This window comes from Antennarius striatus, chromosome 18 (assembly GCF_040054535.1).
Source record: "Antennarius striatus isolate MH-2024 chromosome 18, ASM4005453v1, whole genome shotgun sequence".
NCBI lineage: Eukaryota > Metazoa > Chordata > Actinopteri > Lophiiformes > Antennariidae > Antennarius > Antennarius striatus.
The window spans coordinates 1,346,468-1,369,275 of record NC_090793.1 but is presented as its reverse complement, the minus strand read 5'-3'; the positions used below and the strand labels follow the sequence as shown (position 1 = coordinate 1,369,275).

General features: G+C 45.8%; 2 protein-coding genes across 6 annotated transcripts in view; both read left to right on the top strand.

Annotated features, from left to right (window-relative positions):
- Positions 1–7,233, top strand: part of lamc1 (laminin, gamma 1) — a 41,736-nt gene extending 34,503 nt beyond the window's left edge. The window contains exons 19-28 of the mRNA XM_068341694.1: positions 955–1,160; positions 1,239–1,318; positions 1,401–1,538; positions 1,625–1,769; positions 3,903–4,052; positions 4,142–4,256; positions 4,339–4,538; positions 4,622–4,780; positions 4,866–4,965; positions 5,236–7,233. Coding sequence (XP_068197795.1) covers positions 955–1,160; positions 1,239–1,318; positions 1,401–1,538; positions 1,625–1,769; positions 3,903–4,052; positions 4,142–4,256; positions 4,339–4,538; positions 4,622–4,780; positions 4,866–4,965; positions 5,236–5,492 — 1,550 coding nt within the window. The 3' untranslated portion in view covers positions 5,493–7,233. The remainder of the gene's footprint in view (positions 1–954; positions 1,161–1,238; positions 1,319–1,400; positions 1,539–1,624; positions 1,770–3,902; positions 4,053–4,141; positions 4,257–4,338; positions 4,539–4,621; positions 4,781–4,865; positions 4,966–5,235) is intronic.
- Positions 7,234–8,655: 1,422 nt separating this feature from the next.
- The window catches only part of rasal2 (RAS protein activator like 2), a 32,150-nt gene continuing 17,997 nt past the window's right edge, over positions 8,656–22,808 (top strand). The window contains exons 1-3 of one of the 5 annotated variants that reach the window (XM_068341689.1): positions 8,656–9,202; positions 20,500–20,627; positions 20,779–20,902. In XM_068341689.1, coding sequence (XP_068197790.1) covers positions 9,091–9,202; positions 20,500–20,627; positions 20,779–20,902 — 364 coding nt within the window. In that variant the 5' untranslated portion in view covers positions 8,656–9,090. Of the gene's footprint in view, positions 9,203–15,959; positions 16,593–20,499; positions 20,628–20,778; positions 20,903–22,808 lie in introns of those variants that run through there. The other 4 variants (XM_068341688.1, XM_068341686.1, XM_068341687.1 and 1 more) reach the window with 4 other exon arrangements.

The window sequence follows — 22,808 nt, the reverse complement described above, 5'->3', positions numbered from 1 at the left end:
CACGGGGCCACCAGACCAGTAAAGGTCACGGGGCCACCAGACCAGTAAAGGTAACGGGGCCACCAGACCAGTAAAGGTCACGGGGCCACCAGACCAGTAAAGGTCACGGGGCCACCAGACCAGTAAAGGTAACGGGGCCACCAGACCAGTAAAGGTCACGGGGCCACCAGACCAGTAAAGGTCACGGGGCCACCAGACCAGTAAAGGTAACGGGGCCACCAGACCAGTAAAGGTCACGGGGCCACCAGACCAGTAAAGGTCACGGGGCCACCAGACCAGTAAAGGTCACGGGGCCACCAGTACGGGGCTCTGGAACCAGATCAACCCTGGCTATGATGCAGTGACTTTTCAAATTCCAAAAACTTTATTAGTCCCCAAGGGGGGAATTGAAAGTACCTAAAGCAGGATTGTTGTGAAAGTGTAAACATAAACAGTGTAAAAATAAACAATAAACATTAATAATAATTAAATAATAACATAAATATAAACAAAATGTTTATGTTAAATAATAATTCAAAAGTTTAGAAATTAATTTATTCAAAACCTAGTGGGTTAGTTAGTCAGTTGGTTCAGAAACTAGTTAGTTAAAAAAACCTGCTTAGTTCAAAACCTAGTTAGTTTTAGAACCTAATTTGTTCAAAACTTAGTTCAGAAACTATTTACTTTAAAAAACCTACTTAGTTGAAAAACTAGTTCAGAAACTTAGTATAAAACTTGGTTTTAATACCACTTAAATCAAAACTTAGTTAATTCAAAACCTAGTTGGTTTAGAACTTAATTTGTTCAAAACTTGCAGGTTAGTCAGTTAGTTCAGAAACTAGTTTAAAAACCTAGTTGGTAAAAAACCTAGTTAGTTTTAGAACCAATTATGTTCAAAACCTAGTGGGTTATTTAGTAAGTTCAGAAACTAGTTAGTTTAAAACCTAGTTAGTTGAAACCCTTTTCCCCCTGCAGACGTGGACAGAGCGCTGCTGGAGCGCCTGACCTCCATCAACAACACTCTGACCACGCAGTGGAACCGCCTGCAGGGCATCCGCAGCACGGTGGACGACACCGGCGCCCAGGCCGACCGCGCCCGCAACCGGGTCCGCAGCGCAGAGAGCCTGATCGACCGAGCGCGGCAAGAACTGGACAAGGCCAAGGACGCCATCAGCAAAGTGGTGAGTGACGGCCGCCGTCGGCACGGCAACGGCAGGTCCCAAGAGAGCCCGGTTTAACGGAGGCGATGTCGTCCGCAGGACATCAAACCCCCCACCGGCACCGGGGATCCCAACAACATGACGCTGCTGGCGGAGGAGGCTCGGACGCTGGCCGAGAAGTAAGACCGTCAGCAGGATAGACGCTAAAATAACGGGATTAGATTAGATTAACGACGTCGTTCATGTTGGCGTTCCTCACAGGCACAAGATGGACGCTGACCAGATCGAGAAAATCGCCAAATACGCCAACGACACATCGACCAAAGCGTACAACCTGCTGCTAAAGACTCTGGACGGAGAGGGCAGGACCAGCCAGGAGATCGACGAGCTCAACAGGAAGTAGGCGGCACTCGATGTTCCACCAGAGACCTTTCACAAAAAGAGAGAGAGCATGTGATCGTGACTCCCGCTTCCGATTGGTTCAGGTACAACGAGGCGAAGGAACTGGCGAAGAATCTGGAGAAACAGGCCAACAAGGTTCAGGCCGAGGCGGAAGAAGCTGGAGACAAAGCGCTGAAGATCTTCGCCAACCTGACCAGCCTGCCGCCGTTCAACACCCAGGCCCTGGAGGTGAGCCTCCGCCCACAGGAAATGATTCGACTGTATTTTCTGCACTATAATCCGCACTGGATTATGAGGCGCACCTTCAATAAACGACCTATTGTAAAACATTTTTCATATATAAAGTACACCGGACTACATATAGTGCACTGGACTCTCTCTCTCTCTCTCTCTGTGTGTGTGTGTGTGTGTGTGTGTGTGTGTGTGTGTGTGTGTGTGTGTGTGTGTGTGTGTGTGTGTGTGTATATACACATACTGTGTGTATATATACTGTGCGTATATATATGTATATATATATACTGTGTGTATATATACTGTGTATATACAGAGAGAAGGGTAATTGAAGGTGCGCCTTTTAGTCCAGTATTATATATAATAGTATATATATATAAAAGTTGTATTTAAATAATACTGTTATATACACAAATATATATATATATTTTATATAATTTTCATGTATATAAAAATATACACTGTATATATATATAATTCTATACATATATGCAGTATTTTTCACACTATAAGGCGCACTGGACTATAAGGCGCACCCTCAATAATTTGTTTGTTCTATAATTTTTTCATATATAAGGGACACCGGATTATAAGGCGCACACAATAAAAAAATAAATAAAATTTATTTGATAAACCGCAGCGGATGTAGTTGTGCAATCCGTCCACTAGATAGAGCCGCGCTGCTCAGACAGTCATGATTGTATTCATGACTTCCTGACTACCTTTGAATGGCCCCTGTTGTTATGTCAGTGAGCCATTCTGAGCCTCATCAAGGAAACCTGATCACTTGATCACTTTACCATCTTAGAAAGAAGTCAACACGCATATTAAAAAACCTGACATTAAGAACTGGTTAAATTCATTACGAGTGCAGTCAGTGCCAACAGAGCGGATTATTTCCTGATCTGAAGTTCGAAGCAGATATTTAAGCTCTGATGTTCGTCTTCGTTTATTAATTAAATATTGTTTCGATCGATCGGTAGTCCAGTCGGAGGTGAGGTGCAGCTATTTGCTGCTGTGTGTCCTAAACAATTTAACTAGTTTTAATGTCAGGCTGCTAATTTACTGTCAAACGTGACGCTGTTTTACTCCTAGAACTGACTTTAACGTCGGTGTCTCACCGCCGTGAATCTCACCGCACGTCGCTGCAGACAGGATACACAAGCCTGAACGTGCCCCTCCGCCGCCCCCCCAGAGCTATCAACTACATTTGTAAATCAATGCAGCACACCAGACACCTTTGTCTAGAAGTGCCTGCTCTTGAAATCTCAGAAAAGGCTGTAAGTTCATCTTTGAGGGTCTTTCCTTCACCTTTATGCCAGTTTCTCCGTGTGTTTCCACAGACTAACAGAATGGACCGTCACTAGATTCCAGATGACACCACAATGGCATTTTTAAGACCAATTAAGTTCAAAGTGGGTTATTTCTGACACCAAATAGTTAGAAATACTGAGATCAGTCAGTCAGTCAAACTTTATTAATAGAATTGTTGAAAGTTCCTCATGTTTTTCTACGTAACCACCGGTGCTCCTACAGTCTGCTCTACCGTCTGAGAACAGCTCAGTCAGAGCCGGGACTTCGGTGACGCCCCTTGACTACCGTTGTTAGGGGGCGTGGGCCCGAGTGCCTTGTGAGGGGGCGCCTCTGGTGGCGAAGTGCGGCATGACTGGCGGCCAGACTGCCGGCTTTTTTTCAGCGATCATATTTTTAACCAATATATGAATATTAATCCATATATGACGCACCGGATTATAAGGCGCACTACGGGATTATGAGAGAACATTTTAGGCTTTTTGGTGCGCCTTACAGTGCGGAAAATACGGTAATTACATATATGTATGTGTATGTATGTACACATATATACATACACATATATATAATTTTATATGTATATAATTATACAATTTTTATAACTGTATATATATTATATTTATATATATAAAGGCGCACTGGATTATAAGGCACACCTTCAATAAATGACCTATGATAAAAATCTTCATATATAAGGCGCACTGTCGGTTTTTGAGAAAATTAAAAGTATTTAGGGTGTGCCTTATAGTGCGGAAAATACTATAATCTAGATTAGATTCAGACGTCGGGGGTAGCTGACGGCCTGCTGGGTGTTTTCAGGATGAAGCGAGTAAGATCAAGAAGGAGGCGTCCGACCTGGACAAGCTGATCGATAAGACGGAGAAGGAGTACAACGACCTCCGAGACGACCTGAAGGCTAAGGAGCAGGAAGTGCGCAAACTGCTGGACAAAGGCAAAAGTGAGCAGCAGGTATGTGATGCGGTGTCTTCTGGTTTTTATGCTAAGCTAACGCGTGGCCGGCGCCGTCCGTTGAGATGTTTCCTGTTCCTGTTTCGTAGACGGCGGATCAACTGTTAGCTCGCGCCGACGCGGCTAAAGCTCAGGCTGAGGCGGCCGCGAAGAAGGGCCAATCAACATTCAAAGAGGCGGAGAGCATCCTTGAGGACCTCAGAGGTTTGTGTTCCTCACCGGTGGTTGTTGTTGTCATGGTAACGGCCGCATTTCCATGTCTGAAGTCGTTCCGTTCCGTTCCCAGACTTCGACAGGAGGGTCAACGACAACAAGACCGCCGCCGAAGACGCCCTGAGGAAGATCCCCGCCATCAACGCCACCATCATGGCCGCCAACGAGAAGACCAGGCAGGCGGAGGCCGCCCTCGGCAACGCCGCCGCCGACGCCATGGAGGCCAAGAAGAAGGCGGAGGAGGCGGAGAGGATCGCCAGCAACGTGCAGAAGGTAGAAGGGACACAACCCCGACATGGCTGGCCATGCTAACTGACATCTGTTAGCTCACGGCGCTGAACTCCTCGTCCAATCAGGGCTCAGCTAAGACCAAGGAGGACGCGGAGAAGGCGTTCCAGGACACCACCAAGCTGGACGACGAGGTCGACGACATGATGGACCAGCTGAGCGCCGCCGAGATGGAGCTGGCCAGGAAGAAGGATGAGGTCGACCGCGACATGATGATGGCCGGGATGGTGAGAACCGCGTTGGTTCGTCTCTGTCGACGACTTTTCGCCGCTGCTTCCTGTTGATCTGTGTGGTGCGTTCACTGTCCCTCAGGCATCGGACAACGCCAAGCAGGCAGAGGATAACGCCCGTAAGGCCAAGAGCGCCGTCAAGACCGTCCTGAGCACCATCACTGCCCTGCTGGATCAGCTGGGTAAGAACACGCTCATATCACCAAACAGACGTGAATGGCGCACGGTTGTTTGTATGTACAGATGTTCGTATCTTGAGGACCGCCTTCCTCCAGAACGTTCAGATCCAAACTAAAATGGAAACTTTTCATCCCGCCGGTGGGGTTTCCTGTTTCATCGGGTGTCCCCTGCGCAAAATGTCCATTAGCTTCCAAATTAGCATCATTTGAATTAGCATGACTGGATTGTTTTTTTTTTGATGCGAAGTAAAAATATTTTGTCGTCTTTTTTAGGAAACATCGACAAGGTGGACCTGAGCAAACTGAACCAGATCAACGAATCCCTGAAGAGCGCCAAGGGCAAGATGGCCAACAGCGATCTGGACAGGAAGTTAGCCGAGCTCAACGACGTGGCGCGAACCCAGGAGGACATGATCAACGACTACGACCGGCAGATCCGCGAGATCCGCGCCGACATCGTCAACCTGAACGACATCAAGAACACGCTACCCGACGGCTGCTTCAACACGCCGTCTATAGAGACGCCTTAACCCCGCCCACTCGTCCGCTGAAGCTCCTCCCCCCTTTTTCTTCACGTCTAACACTCTGGCAAAAAACGCCAACTTTTACCAAAACTTTTTTTTTTTTTTTAATTCTTTTTCAGATTCTTCTTGATTCTTTTCACCAGAATCCAATAATTTTAAAATTTACATTTTTAACAAAAAAAAAAAAGAATTTATTTTACCGTCTAACGTGGTGACGCTAGCACGAACTAAGCGGCGTAGAGAGAGAGAGAAAAAAAAGCCGCGCAACGAAGAAAAAAGCCACAACCACAAAAAAACCCCGACGCGACTGCACCCAACAAGAGGACGTTCCACCAGCCGTTACCCATCATGCCTTTGGGAAACCGTCTCAGCTAGCTGAATGAACGCTGCACACTGTCACCATTACGTTTTCTTTCTTTTAAAAATCCGTGTTTCCAGTGAAGGAATCCTCTCGTTTTTTATTTTCTCTTCTACTTTTTTCCCCAAAGCTACGACGGAAACTGAAGATAAGTATTTCACTTCCTTTTTCTTCGACAGTGCTTGAGCGTTTTTTAAAACCTCTGAAGTCCAGAAAAAAATAGTTTTTAATAAAGAGAAAACTACGTTTCAGGGCTGGAGATTCCGTCGGTTCTGTCTTTAGATCTGACGCCTCGTCGCCGTCAAACCTTTTGATCTAATCGTCTGTTGAAGTGTTTGTTTGTTTTTTTACTGATCACACGTTTTCTTTTTCCGGGCTAAAAACAAAAAAAAAATCCAACACTATGCAACTTTGTACATTTTGCGTAGAATTTTATCTGATACACTGGTGCTAATAATTATTTCAAATGTTATATTTTTGTGTGAATGTTTTTTATTATGACATAGAGTGAGGAATTTTTGTTATTTGTGTAAATATATGCTTAAATGATTCAGGACTGGCTGATTTTTTTTTGTTTTTTTTTTTGTTAAAGAGAACTCCCATCATGCAACAGCCACATTATCACAATCAACTGAAACCTCCAGGTTAAATATATATAAATATCTATGATAACGTCTGTGGTATGATATGACTATAATATGCTTGCTTGTATACAAGGCTCAGTGTTGCTGCCTCATAGCGAAGCCAATATTTCATTTTTGTGTTTTACTGATTCTGAGATCATTCAAACCCGACTGAAGATTCTAAGAGCTTTGACCCTTTTTAACCAATCAAGACGTGAGTTTTTTTTAAAAAAAACAGATATAAGACGCCCAGGTAGTTTCACTGTTTTAGCGTTTTGTGCCTTAATATAAAGTTATAATCACACACCCAAAGAAGGGCGTCCGTGTTTGGTTTCACAAAAATATTCCTCAAGCCCCGCCCCTTTTTTGTTGTTTCCAAATTTAAAAAGTCATCGTCAAACAAACAAAATAAAAATGCAGAATTTAAAAGTGATTGTCGATTTCTGTCGATTGGGCGGGTGGGCCTTTTTAGCCGCCTGTCCTCCTTTCTTCTCTCCATCCAGACGGCGTCTGCAGGGGGTGTAGCAAGCAGACGTGATGTAAAAAAACAGTATTTTTAAGTTATAATGTGCCGGTCGGTCGTGTTTGGGGACGGTTTGTCGTCGATGGTGATACGTGTGCCGCACGGCCTCCGGACGCCGTCTTTTTTTATTTTGTTTCCTGTCAGGTTTGCCGCCCTTTGAGGACCCGACACGCCCTGTTTGTTCTCATGTGCCTGTAAATCCAAACTTAACATTTGAATAATAAAAATTACTACAGGAATAAATGTGTGAAGCTGTTTGTTTTAATCTGCGCCACTGACTTTTATCATTTTATGAGTGTAAATCTACTAGTGGGGAAGTCGTTTGAGCTAAATGCTAAACTCAAAACAAGTTTGAGTTCACGACTTGAATAAATAGAAACGAGAACAAAAGTTAATATTTGGTTGTAGCTTTTTGAACTTTTATTCAGAAAGGCAGATTAATCCCAGACCTGTTGCTCCAGTATTGATCCAATTGATTGGCTATCAGGGTTCATGCTATTTAAAATAGTTCTCAGAACACACTGAGGGGAATCTCTGGATGCTCCTCATCATCAAGCTGCTGGAGATAGATATTTTATCACATGAGGACAGAAAAAGGCACTCATATTTTCCAGATGGTTAGAGTAAGGGATAGGGTTAGGTTTGGTTAAGGTTAGGTTTGGGTTAGATTAGATTAGGTTTCGGTTAAATTTGGGTTAGATTAGGTTACGTTAGGGTGAGGTTAGGGAGGTCAGATTTGTGATGGGCCTCATTGTGTGGGACGTCCCGGGATGAGATTAAAATCCATTTACCAGGTACACCAAACCGTTGTTGGTGTTGTGTTATTAGTTGTGTAAACACGTGTACAGATACTGATGAAGCTGTTACACGTCTTGTGTAATTAGGTTTTAGCAACATTTCCATTAAACTGTCATGACAGCAGTTTAACATTTAACGTATTTGGATTTAAAGAAAAATTTTAAAGATGAGTTTTATTCTGAAATTGTGAATGTTTCCGAATCAATTTTGATGTTTTTTGTTGATGTGTTTCTATGGATACGAAAGTTGGTTTCCTGTGATTACCAGCAGCGACCAGCAGGTGGCGGTAGAGTTCTGTTAGCTTCACTGCCAGCAGACAGAAGAGGAAGTTCTCTTCATTATGGGATACCATGTAAAAAGATATGAATGCATTGATGTTACTATTTAATTCTATCAACTGCCTTGATGACTTAATTTATATTTGTTTTAATGATGTTTTTAAAATTGACACAAAGTTATTTTATGGGAGCTGAAAAATAAAAGTCATATATGTGACTTTTTACTAAAACTAGGAGAGAGGAGTGAATTCAGGAATTTATTACGGCATTTCTACAGAAAACCGATGACTCCATTTATTATATAGAATAATAAGATTTGAACGAAACAGTCGCTCTGTTTTGACTTTTCACATTAAGTCTATAAAAAGTATATTTTATTTTAAAAAAAACTAAAAAAATTTAAACTTTAGGTATTTTAACCCTTAGTGTTTCTACTTTTACTCCTTCAGAATGAGGTATCAATATTAAATCAGTATTTTTATGCTGTAATAAACGAGTTACAAGAGAGCCCGTCTGCGCGCTCCCGTCTCCATCGCGGCGCGGGCACGGGCGCGCGCGCCTGCCATCGAGCTCGCGCCCCGCTCCGCGCAGTGGGACCGGACGGCGGCGGCGGCGGCGGCGGCAGAGAGAGGGGCAGACGGCCAGGGGGGCTTCGCTGACCGCAGGCTGGGTCCGCTGACTTCCAGCGGCTCACACGGGATTTAACAGCCGCGTCTAGGGCGGAGGTGTTGGGAAGAGGAAAGGAAGTTTTTGTCGCTCCTGCTGGACTCCGGCTGGTGGAAGTTTAATCCCCGCTAAGCTAACCCGGGAGAGCGGGACAATGAGGCGGCAGCAGCCGGGCTGCCGGACCGCCGCCGCGGCTAGCTGCTAGCTAGGAGCCGCCGACCGGACCCACCCGGTCGGATCTGATGTGGACTTTTACCGCTTCTTAGCTTATCTTAAACCCCCCAACTGTCGTTTCCAGATTAATTATCCACCCCCGGAGGGGTTCTGGTAGTCCGAACAAGTTTTCCTACTTCGGGACATGGAGACCGACTCGCTGTCGGGCGACGTGGACGGCAGCCTCCTGGAGCCGCTGCTGGAGCGGATCCTGGCGGACACCGTGTCCCAGCTGCAGGGCTGGCTCAGAGTTTACGGTAAGGAGCGGAAAAACGTGTGGATAACGGGGTGGACAGGTCATGTTTGGGGCTGTTACCAGAGGGACAGACCGGTAACGGCGGCGGGGGGGGGGTTGATGATGGATCGCCGTTAACCATCGGTTTCCTCTGGAGTTTGATCGGTGAGCTCCGGGTTGGTGTCCAGAAATAGAAACCCGAGTAGAAACAACTGAACCAACTCAATTAAGTTAACTAACGTAATTAAGTTAACTAACTTAATTAACTTAATTAACTTAACTAACAAGATCCACCATTCATCCCGTCATTATAAAGTTATAAAGGTTTGGCTTTGTGCTTTTATTCCGTCATTGCTCCTGATATTTTATTATGGAGTATGAAGAAATTTAATCTACTTCAAAGGTGATAAATGTGTTTGAAATGACAAATATTCAGAACAGAAACTTTCCAATCTTAAAAATAAATCTGCTACTAGTCATATCTACCGATCAATATTAACTGGTTAGACCGGATCTGATTTTATCAGATTTTATTGCTGGAAACTTTTAATTCTAACCAATCAGATTCAATCAGTCTTCCTGATGGTGGTTTAAAGCTCTCGCAGGTGGTTTGAACATTAAACATCTATTCTTACACGGAAGCCTCCAGAGAAGAGGGATGTGATTTTTGGATGGAGGTGACATCTACCCTCAGGCGGGGTGAATATCTACCCTCGGGGTCGGGGTTGTTCAGGTTTGTGGACTGGTGGAGAGTGTTCCGCCTCAGGCTGAACTAACGACGTTCTCCATGACAGAAAGTCCCTCTGCGGTGGTGACGTGTTTCTGCAGGAAATGACAGAACCTCCCGGTGATGCGTCTCTGGAGGAGTGAGTCAAACTTCAGCTCTCCGCCTCGCTCAGAGAGTTTTAGTGGAATAGTCTCAAATTGCTGTAAAATTTAACACAAAGAGAAAGAAGTGATTAGAACACTGACTTGAACAGGTAGAAACCTTGAACAGAACCCGACTCAAAGTAGGTGAGCCTCGCCTGTGATTGGTTGAGTGTGTCGTAACACTATTTTATGACACGGTGTAGGTGTTTAAATACACGTAAACCTTGGCTGATGTCGTTTTGAGCTCCGTTGTTCTTGATTATGTAGGTTTTTAAAAAAAAATACACGGAAAAATAAGATATCGAGTTGACGTCATTTTACTCCACTTCACATTTGTCTGTCACAAATATTGGGAATGATAAAATCACTAGTAAACCGTTAAACGCACATAATATCATGTTACAGTAAATCAGAATAAAACATGTAATATCATATTCTTAACCCGTAGCAACCCCCGTGACCCACAATGAGGAAGAAGCAGCTGAAGACAAGACGGAGAATTTTTTTCTTTACTGTATTAAAAAATAAAATTTAATTGTCAGCGTAAAATAGAGTCATATCAACTAAATATTATTAAAATATATTCATTGATAAAGTTCAGAATAGAACTGGTACCGTTCAGTTCAGTTAGTTAATTCAACTTACATCGTTTTTTTGACTTACATCCATCTCCTGGAACCAGATAACGACGTAAGTCAAGGTTTACCTGTAGTTTTGAGCTGCATTAGTTGACTAGTAGATTATTCTACTAATAAGTTACATATAAATTCAGCTTAATTCATGAGTAGAATAATCTGGTTAGGTTACTTGATCAATCGTTTCAGCTTCTGATTTGAAAGTTGTTTTTAACACCAGGATCCTTGTGGAACGTTGGAAGAAGACTCAATAAATGTTCTATAATTTAGGGCGGGGTTTAAATTTTGAATTGAAATGATCAGATCTGATAGGATAGAAAGTCACCACACAGAAAACATCCTCGTGGCAGATCTAACCGCGCAGCAGTGTTTGTTCCCACACTCCCTGAAGGCAGCGCTGGTATCTGTGGAAGCAGGGCTGTGTCAGGATGTTTGCTCTGCCTCCCCCTTTCCTCCTCGCCCCCGGGTTGGCAGAGCCTGATGTCAGCAGCCGCTTTGTGCCGGTGATCTCACCCCCGTCCCGGCGTCGGAACCGCATCACCATCACATACCTCAAATAGATCCAACAATGGCCGCCGCGCTTCACCAGAACCTCACCGGGGAAAAATGTTCAAATGAGGCGTTCGTGTTCGGTCAGAGAGGTCAGCGCCGGATGATGATGAGGTCATCATGTTCACGAGCTTACTCAGGTATTATGTTCATATATAGCAATTACATTTATTATTATAATCTACTGTATAATAGGCCTCAAACATAAAGTTCTACTCAGTAGAGCTTCCAACTCCGACAATGTCTGACAGAAACCCCCTAAACTCATAAATAAATCACCTTCATCTGGTTATATTTGTGAAACTAACACAACTACAACACGCTGTACTTGTTAGCGTGTCAAAGCTAAATAAAGATAACTTACAAAAACCCCCGGCCTCAGGCCAACCTCTTCATGAAGTGTTCCAGCATTGGGTCCAGAGCATTTCTGATAATCCGGTGGAACCAGTAAACAAAACACAGTGGAGATAATATGAGAAAAAAACAAATTAAATCTGTTTTCAGATTCCATTAATGTCATTAAAGTCAGGCTGCTGACAGACCAAAGAACATGTGATGATGATGATGGTGATGATGGTTGTGAAGCTCTAACAATGGCCGCTGATCTGGGCCGTAAAGCCGATCCTGTGGTTCTGATCCGTCTGTCAGCTCAAAGCATCACCGGTGTTTTATCTGGAGAAAGGCTGCTGCTGTGTTTAAGCCTATTAAAGCCAGCCACAGACACACACACACACACACACACCCTCACCCGCCTCACCCCCACCCCACACCCCCCAGGGTGAGCAGCCACCATTCAGACGATAAGCCGACTCACATGAAAACGTATGTTGTACGATTTAATCTTTGACCCTGAACCGTGACGTTTTCTGTCATGTTAGATGGGAAGCTGCTAAAATGAAAGATTATTTTAAAATAAAAGATTATTTTTTATTTTTGCTCCTGATCAGGTCTAACATTAGACAGCTTGTCGTTCTTGTCTGCTTTATTGTAAACATGTAAACTATGGTTAACATTTAAAATCACTGAATTCAGAGGAACAAATGAACAACAAATGAAATTCAGTAAATTTGGGTTCACTTACTGTTTTTGGTCAAATGATGTCATTGTAGCTAATTTCAGCAATTTTAACGTAGCTTAAGCCATTAATCCTAGCTTAAGTTAGCTCATATCAGCTATAATAGCTATCAAGAATTTATTTAGCCTAACTGTTAGCGAGGAAACGAATGTAAAGATCTAAATGGGTTCTACGTTGTTCTCTGAAGATGAAAACCGTCACGGTGGAGGTGCATTGTGGCAGTTGGTTGCGTCCACATCAATTCACACCTGAGAGTCCTGCTGGGGCGAGGCGTATGCTTGTAGGGTTGGGCCCCCACCGGTGTGACAGTGGACTCCTTTGAGGCCCAACACCGTGTGAAATCAGCATCATCGTCTATTAGAGGTGTGAAGATAAGGAGTTGACAGTTCTTCTCTTTACGTTATAAATCCTCAGCGTTTTTATTCGATTGGAAGTCATCGGGTTCGGGTCGGTTTTCGTGACAATGGAGAAGGAAATGGAAAGTTCCTTCCAGACCGGCTGTTATCAGGACGACTGCGGGCGTTGAGACAGGATTTCCCCCCCGTGAAACAAAACAAGACTCGAGCTCCTCTGGACCAAAATAAGCCGTCGTCTATTTCAGGACGCACGGTGGAAAAACACGGGAGGAGCTTCTGCTAGTTGCTCTTCGAACGGCAACTGTTTGGTAGCATGCTAAACCATCGGAACGTCGCTCACGAGAACCTCAGAAGGTTCTTAGCCTACAAACTTCTCCCAGCATTATGCTAACATCTGAAAAAGATCGAGACTAACTTCAATAAACGTAAAATAAACCCGTAGAGCCCGTGCTACGCATCACATTTGACACTAATGTCAGGCAAAAGCGTCATCGTAATTTGTCCTTTTGGGATTCGTTTCCCACGAATGCAAAAAAAACTATTTCAAAATAAAGTTACAATTTCAGATGTGCTACCTTTTGACGTTTGCTATGGCAAAAACCGGTAGCTTGATCACGATTAAAAGCGAGACCCAATGAGATCACTGACCTGAGAAGAGGTGTGAACCAACCTTTATAGCTTAGAAGGTATTTCACTGCAAAGCGCCAGAAATGTTTGTAGACCAAAAAACTTCAGCATGACTGAAGTTTTACTTCCTTGATAAGGTTTATTTTTACCTGTCGTTTCTCTTGCTAAGCTAACAGGTTAGCGCCAAACAGGTACCAGTCCAGTTCCAGTTGTGATTGGTGTTTTATGCGTTGGGTTTTACCCTGTTGGACCCACAAATCAGTCAGTTGGACTTCAGCAAGTTTGATGTCTCAACATTTAACCATGAAACTAAAACAAAGCTGTGACTGTCGGATTAGAGCCACTCGGACCTTCATCTATTTCAAGCGACGTGTTCTTCAAAGTGTCTTCTCGGTGACCTTCGCTCAGCTTCCTGTCTTGACGTCTGTCCTTACATCGGTGATGGCGTCGAGGGCCTGTCGCCTCGCAGCAGAGGCTTGTGGGAGATTTATCCAGGATTCCTGAGCTCCCCGTCCCCTCCCTCTGGTGGCATCCAGCGGCTGATCTATTGCTCTCTCTTGATGGTTATTTTTAGCGGGGGGGGGGTGTATGTGATGGGGGGCGTACTCCTACTGCTGCCGGGTGTCGCTCCTGGTTTCCGGCTGGATGGAGATGAGAAGTGGACTAAGTGGCGTCTAATGGAGAAGCAGGGGCTTCTGGGACATTTTTTTGCGTGTGTGTTGTGACTGTTGTTCCCGTGCGTTGCTCTTCCGCGTCCTCCACCTGATTAACCGTTTCCTTTCAGGAGCAGGAATGTGAATGTTTGTCCTGTCAGACATTAATACCAGGAAATGAATTAGATTCCAGATTTCCAGCCAGATCCAGGCGTTGTCTTTCTGGGAGTCCTGCACCCTGCGGGCTCCGTTACCCATAATCATTGTGAGAACTTTGTGAGCTCTTGTTGCTCAGGGTGAGCCCTGGGTGTTAGCTTCCAAATTAGCATCACTAGAACCGACGCAAATTTTCGAGAAGTGTTAGACAGTCTCCAGCTTGTCAACGTTTCTAGGACAAAAACACAAAAATGACCTGAAACTTGAACAAACTGCTCACCAAAAGAAGAACTTTTAATCTTGTCTCTGTGTTCTAACAACAAGGCCTCAAAGAGGGCCGGGTCTAATGTCTGGTCACGCCCTTTTATCGTTATCTGTTACGGGACAGTTTTTTATGATTGTGTAAATCAGATTTCCTCCTGTCAAATGGCGTCAGTTCAAGCCCAGACAGGAAACAGGGTCACCAACAAATGGCTCTGGGGTCCGATGGCTGCTGGATGGAACCACGAGACCGTTGAACCACGTCCAGAGTTCACATCTGATTATTTATCGCGTGTCCTTTTGTCAACTTTTGTTCCTGTTCTGTGATTGGACAACATTTACGATGCATTGGAGATATCCGTCTAAAAGCCTCTTGTTGAGGAATATTCCCGGCCTTGTGAACGCGCGATCTGCCAATCGATCGGTCGTCACCTGACTCCTTGGGGTTTGATGTGATCGTAAACTGGATGACAGGAACCTGACATTTGAGCTTAGCCTGTCATTGGCTGAACACCGGACCGTCTCCTCGGCTTAGCTCGTCTTATCTCTGACCTAGATGCGTCGTCTCCGTGGACACCGGCCGCTCCGTTATCCAATCAGGGCTGACATGTGGGTCATGACCCAGAATCCTTGACTCTTTTTGCAGAATTTGACAAATTATTTTATTCATTTCAGTTTGATTATATTTTTGGTTTTTTTTGAAGCAGCAGCTTCAACAGTGAAGTCAACTTCTTGGATACTCAGATAGTCGTGTCTTTTCTTTCAGACGAAGAGCAGCTTTGTTTCACTTTTTTCGGTCGCAGAAGAAAGAATATGTTGAAAATATAAGAACACTGTGGTTTTTATCCATGACAGATTCGTGATAAATGTCTGTTTATCTTCCACCGCGGAACATTTAGCAGAAAACCAAATCCTCTTCCACTTGTTCCCACCGATCCAGTCTGGTGTCAGAGTCAGACTGAAACTTCCCAGAAGCGTAATTTTAGGTTATAAAGAAGACGAGTCTGCCAGTGGATGTTCTGTCTGGATGCTTTAACCTTTGACCTTCTAGTTGCTGCAGACAGAATGTCTTTTTTTGTGTGTGCGTATGATTCACATGGACGAAACCACAAATGTAACGTGGCGTCAAAACGCTGAGTGTGTTCGTCTCCGTGTGAGTCAACACACGGACGCTTCCTCTTTCTGCTGCGTCGACGTGTTAAGTCATCGGCGGAGTTAAATGTCTCTGGTCCCTCGTGACAGATGAAGGTTTTCAGGGGTGTTTGTGATCCCTCCCCATGGGACGTCAATCCTACTTCCTGTCTGAGGGCAGAGGTTTCTAGTTTCTCTAGAATAACCATCAATCAATGCTACCGATGTGATACTAGGGGCAGGTTTTCATTGGACTGTTGGTTTTTCTGCTTGTTGTCGACACGGAAAAACAGTTGACGGATCTCCCACGGCGATGATGGGATGGAACTATCTCACTTACAACAGGCAGTTTCAGTTTCCAGTCTGTTTGTAAGGGAAACCGCAGTCTGCTGGTTTGCTCTTGGGTGAGCCGTGATTGGCTGAGCTTGAGCAACTTCTCGTCTGCGTCTGACGCTCCACTTCCTCCCAGGAAGTCGGTCACCAGCCTGTTGAGAAAGACGTCGACTCGAAGAAGACTCGACTCTGAACAGAGACGTTTCATTCGAGACTCAGCTGTCGGCCAACCAGCTGTTTCGAGTTTGTCCATCTGTTGGCCGCCACCGCCTGGAGGAAGTTGCTGTGCGCCGTACCATGAATAGAGGTAGAACCCCCCCGGAAGGTTGCGAGGATGGAGTCCAGGTTCCCCGTCAGGACTCGTACGACTGGCACCATCACAGGAAGCCTTGGCAGCCGTTTCCTGAGCAGCCATTGGACAGATACAAGTGGAACACATATGCCTGCCTGACGCCGGGGGCAACCGATATGGCCACCCCCAAGGGCAAAGGGCACAACAGAGAGCGTCTTAGCTTGAGGCTGTTCAGCCTCCCCAGGGTCACCACGGACGACCGGAGCGGCGAAAAGATGAGACCTGGGACTCTGCGCAGGATGTTCCCCTACCTCAGGTCCATGTCAGAACCCGGTACGGACGGCGATCAGGGCGGGAAGGCGGGATCAGACTCCAAGCGAAGGGCGACCTCCATCAGCAACTTCCTCAACGCGTTCTCTCGGAGGATCAGCCGAGTCCTGAGGGACGACCCTGACGCCGAAGCATCAGAGTCCGGTAGGAGTCTCTTCATCCTGGTCTGGTAGTCGGCGTTCATAATTCCCACGTGACACGAATGCAACTGAGAGCATTTCTCAGAAGTTGTTTGGTGAACTCTGCCCAGCCTCGTAGGCTTTTTAGTTTTCTACCAGCAGCCCCGTGTGAAGAGTCCTCGTGCTGATTACCAGCGTGAAATCAGCCCGCAGCTGCTTCCGAAAACATTACGAGTGTGTAACGCTCAGCCGAGCAGCTAGCTTGAAGGTTAAGTTATGCTAATAGCATTTTCCGCTGGAACAAGATGTGCAGATGTAACATTTGGAGACTGATGATAATAAACGTGTGTCTTCATGCGGAACTCATTGGTTCTCGTCTCAGAGGTTCTGCAGAGCACCTCCTTTAAATATTTAAAGGCTAAAGGTTTATTTTTGTGTCTTAAACACCTCAACAGGTTTATTATTGTGACATAAATCATCCCAATAAAGAGCAGCTGAATCATTTATTAGCCATTAGCTTCTGTCGGTCATAAGAGGGGTTTTGACTGAGCTGTTGGCATCAAATGAAACCCATCCAGAGTTGGACCAACATGTGACCTGGTTGATGAGTAGACACCTCGTTTAGAGCAATGCATTCTGGTCTTTATTCAAAGTCCCAAACCAGACAAAACCTCAGGATGGAACGCCTCGTATTCGGACTGTCCAATCAGTTTGAATCAGTCTTTTTCTGATAAAACAACTAAAAAATAGGCTTAAATTTCATATGAATACAGAAGCACAAAGGCTGATGGGAGTTCCGACCTCATTCTGACTGTTGGGGTGTTAATTAATGACGTTCTCGTAGTGTCGAGCCGCCTGGCCGCTCCCCCCTCCAGTCCACAGGCGTGGTCGTCCATCATCCTGGGATGGAAGCGGTACTGTCACCCCTACACACCCACACACACACACACACACACACACACACACCCGCCATTACCGGTGCACGGGCTAGATGTAAAAGCAGCAAGGAGGAGCGTTTGTGCAGCGATGGGTTTAATTCCCTCTCTTTGAGCTGGTAGTTTGTTCAGAGGGGGAGGAAGATGGGCTTGGCGTGATCACACCTTACAAAGGTCATCCAGCACAGGAGATACAGGCACCAAGTTAAACACTTCACCTCACCTTGCTTAAAACGTTGCTCTCTGAGGTTAGAGTCCGCCGCCGTCACAATGGCTTCTGGGTAGGAGGAAGTAGAAATCATAGATGAGGTAACACGTTAAAAAAAAAGTTAAGTATCTGATGTGCAGTTCGAATAAATTTTGAAATGACCCGATTCATTGATCAGGATGCTGAGAATCATTTGGTCAAGTGGGCGGAGTTTCTGTCTGTTTTAATCGTGTTAAACTATACCCTGGTTTAAGCAGGTTAAACTAAACCCTGGTTTAAGCAGGTTAAACCAATCTCTGGTTCAATCAGGTTGAACTAAACCCTGGTTCAATCAGGTTAAACTGAACCCTGGTTTAATCAGGTTAAACTAATCTCTGGTTTAATCAGGTTAAACTAAACCCTGGTTTAATCAGGTTAAACTAAACCCTGGTTTAATCAGGTTAAACTAATCTCTGGTTTAATCAGGTTAAACCTAAACCCTGGTTTAATCAGGTTAAACTAAACCCTTATGATTCCTGGACTAAAACCTTCATTTATGACCATCTAAACTGTTTTCTTGTCATTTTAACACAAGTCCTGATCTGTTTATTTATTTTTCCATGGAATTCTGCGGATTCTGTTCTGATATTTTGATACAAACGTCTCCTCTTGATGACACGTGACTCACACCGACCAATAGAGAGCTCCACACGTTCCACGTGTCCCTCCTCGCGTGTCTTTTAGTTTTATTTCTAATTATCCTTTGGGTTCAGGAAGTTGGTTTGTGGGTTTGTGGGTAACCGGAGCAGAACCGGTTCAGCTGAACCGGTTTCACCCGCTGCCTGCTGGGTAACCGGGACACCAGTGTGTGTGTGTGTGTGTGTGTGTGTGTTGTGTGTTCCTGCTGTGGTCATTGTGCTTCGGCGTGTCAACTCCTCTGCTGATGGCAGGCGCTGCTGACCTCTGACCTCTGACCCCCACCCTCCCACGCAGGCTGCTGTCCTGATTGACACTTGACTGACAGAATGCGCTTTGCAGATGCAAAAGCAGACACTCAGAGGGCTGAAATGTTAATAAAAGGGCGTTGCCTTCGCCTCAGGCCGGACGCCACGATGGAGGACGTCTGATTGGACGACGGTGGATTCATCCGACCGTTTAGCATAAAGCACATTTCTATTTTCTTGGTTGGTCACGTGATCTGTCGGTTGCAGAAAAAGTTGGAAGTTTCGGCCATCTGCTGCTCAGTGTGTGTGTGTGTGTGTGTGTGTGTGTGTGTGTGTGTGTGTGTGTGTGTGTGTGATCTCAGCGACACACCCCTCCCCCCCACACTCCTTCCTGTTGAATGTGGATAAAGCTGCGGCGTGTCGTTACCGGGCTGTGATTGGAGCAGGACCTGCTCTATTTACTGGTTGCCGTGGAGACCAGACCTGCCTGCTGCAGAGGGTGGGTGTGTGTGTGTGTGTGTGTGTGTGTGTGTGTGTGTGTGTGTGTGTGTGTGTGTGTGTGTGTGTGAACAGGTCGCAGACAAAGCCGCCTCTGTCGACCTGAGAGAGAACCTGTTCTGTCGGCTGAAGAAGTTTCTTCTTGTTTGTCCTGAAAACTTGTCCAATTCCTCCTCCTCCCCCAGGAGGAAAACGACGGGATGGCAGTGAACGCACCGTCAGACGAGTTAGTGTGTGTGTGTAAGTGTGTGTAAGTGTGTGTAAGTGTGTGTAAGTGTGACAGCATGTGTGTTAAAGTGAAGAGAAACTCGACTCTGACTGGAAATGTTTGAAAGTCCAACACCTGTCCACACACACACACACACACACACACACACACACACACACACACACACACACACACACACACACACACACACACACACACACACACACACACACACACACACATTCCTCCAATCATTCCAGCTGAAGTCTCTTTCACGCATCTCCGTCTGGCGACTTGTCGATCAGCTGATTCTGCAGCAGGTGCGTTTGACCTCTGACCTCCCGTGTGACCTGACTCTCCATTGGCCGCGCCGCCGTCCAATTAGCTTCCCCTCGCCGCCGCTTCACTCAGCAGCTCCGAGCCGGAGCAGGTGCGACTCCCCTCAGGTCCTCGGGGGGGGGGGGTGGGGGGGTCCCCCGGCCCCCGCTTTGACGTGGATGATTTAGCACGCCGCCAGAAATAGCCTCCTGAAAACGCAGCTCCTCAGCTGCTTCCTGCTCCGCCCCTCGCCGCATCAGCTGACCCCCAAACGCCATCCTGATCCGAATTCTTTGTTCGCTTCTTTCCAGCTTCTGGGGGAAAAAAGGAGTTTTTTTGTTGTTGTAGTAGCAGAAACCTCGACTGTTCCGCTGTAACTAGAGACCCTGAACGCACCACGGCCACGACGCTAACTCGCGCTGACACGACCTCTGACCTTTGCTGAGTCGGCTGAGATCACATGACTGCTAATTCCTCCAGACATCACTTTCATTTTTAATCGACCTCCTCCTCCTTCTAGGTGAAAACAGATCAGGGTGAAGTTTAGGGGCGCAGCGCCCCCTGCAGGTTCACACAGTAATGTCAAGGAATATTCCAGTTTAGAGATATATTTAAATAAAAATGAATAAATAGAAATAGAAATGTAAGAATTTTTGAATAAAAAACAATAATTAATAAATAAAAATTATTTTTAAAATTTATTTTTAAAAATAAAAATAATTTTTAAAATTATATTTTTAAAAAAGTTCAGATGTCAGATGAAAAAGGCTCCGGCTATGGAAGTTTATGATGATGATGATGATGAAGATCACTAATAATCCTGACGCTCTTCCCCGTCTCAGATGTCAAAGGTCCTCCGGCTCACCGCTTCTCCTGCGGTCAGAGTCCGTACGCCGACGGCGGCGTCTGGGAGAGGAAGATGTGCATCCTGACGGACAGCCAGCTCATCCTGCTGAACAAGGAGGACGAGGTGGGTTTCCATGGCGACCGCCTGTCTTTTGCAATCGTACATTTGTCTCCTGAGGCGCTGTCGTCTCCGGACGTTTTGGCGTGACTGGATTCACTCACAGTCATCTCCTCTTCCTCCTCCTCCTCTTCATCTTCCTCCTCTTCCTCCTCAGGCTGGGGGGGACCCCCAGAAGAGCCCCTCCAACTCATCCAAGGCTCGAAGTCTCCGCAGGACGGTCAGCGTCCCCTCAGAGGGACAGTTCCCAGACTTCCCAGCAGAGGGCAGCACCATGCTAGGTAAGAACTTTAAAAGAGGGGGGGAAGTGAAGGATTTAGTTGCCATGACAACAGACTATTGTTATTGTTTTGTTCTGCTTCGCTCTGAAACCAGGAAGCGGAGATGAGAACACAGGTATCGCCACGCCCGCCAGCGTGAGGTCAACCGTTGTCGGGGGCGACAGTGAACGCATCGCTGATGATACCCAGACGAGCGTTTGTAGTTTTTTTTTCCGCTAAAAAACTACAAATTCACAGTTTAAGGGTTTTTATTAAAGTAAATCCGATTCCTGGAACATCCTGGAGGCTTTGGGAGATGCATTCCAGGACGTCTCATTTGTCCTGGAATTAAAAATCCAGGACAAATAACATTGGGCCCTATCCTTCCCATCATGCAACTGGTAGTTGCAGTAGTTGAACTAATCTACATATTTAAATAAGGGAAATAGATTTACTGTGTCATTAACTTCCTGTTATCGCGGTGCGTTCAGGAGCGTCGGAACGTTGCCACTCGGTCGCTTTGGATGTTTCTCACCGCCGTGAAAACGAGGCGTTCGGGTGCAGCTTGTATTTCCCCCCGCTCTGCGTGGGAACGCCGCTGCGACCTGGGAATGTCGGAGGACAAAGCCCCCCCAGTGTCCGTTTGCCCCTCTGACCCTCGCTGCCCCCCCCTCCCCCGTGTGACGCTCAGCCGAGGGGTTTCCCGCACAGAATTGCAAGGGCTCAGAACTGGGGGGGCTCTGGTGTTGGACCCCCGAATGTCTGGGTGTTTTGATTCAGAATGATCCAAACTGTTGATCGGTTTATTGATCGGTTATCGGATGGACACACACAAAAAAGTTCATTCATGCTCTGACCCCCGTCACCCGGTCTCACCCAGCAGCTGTAGGTGGGGGAGGGCAGGGGCAGGGGGGTTATTTATATGTTAATGTCCCCAGTCTGACCACACAAACAGGCCTGAAATAACCAGTTCAGACTGGATTGAGTCTGAGTTTCAGGAAGTAGACCGATCCGTTCCTGGATCCAAACTGGTTTCATTTCTGGACTCATTGTGTTTACACTGGGTTTGATGCTATTTACACTGGGTTTGATGCTGTTTACACTGGGTTTGATGCTGTTTACACTGGGTTTGATGCTGTTTACACTGGGTTTGATGCTGTTTACACTGGGTTTGATGCTGTTTACACTGGGTTTGATGGTGGAGTTTTACTGGGATGGATTCGTTCGTGTGTTGAAATCATATTTAGTTGGAGTTGGTCCTGGTTTCGTACTGGGATGGATGCTGTAGATATACTGGTTCTGATGGGGGGGTTTACACTGGGACTGATTAATGAAAACAGGAAGTTAGACTTCTTCTTCTTCTGTTGTTTACTGGCTGTTTACTGGCTGTTTACTTCCACGTTACTGGAACTGGGAAGTGGTTTGGGTCCGGTCTAATTCCTGCGTCGACAAGACTCTCTCACTGAGCCGTCACGTTTTTCTTCATCGCTCGACCGTGATGTCACACGATGAGCTCACCGGTGACAGGAAGCCCCTCCCCCTCATACACCCCCCCCCAGGGTGTGAAACCGGCATGGGGGGGCACCCCCCTCATTCCTACCTGCAGAGGAGGTTTTGACCCCACGCTGATCCCAGGGGGGGGGTTTATCAAACTTTAGTGTCTCATTGCACAATCCAAACACCTCTGAGTTGTGTAAGCGCTGCGGCGGGACCATCACACCTCTGTTACCTCACAGGGAGATTTCCCAGCATGCATCTGGTCCCGTTCTGTCTATTTACTGGGATTTTGATGGTTACTGCGGTTCTTTGAAGAGTAAAATTAAATGAAATGTTTTTTAAAGTCAGAAGGAACCCGTCCCAGCAGCCTGGGGGGGTTTGATTTATTCATGTTTATTTATTTGTCTATTTATTTATTTATTCATCTGTT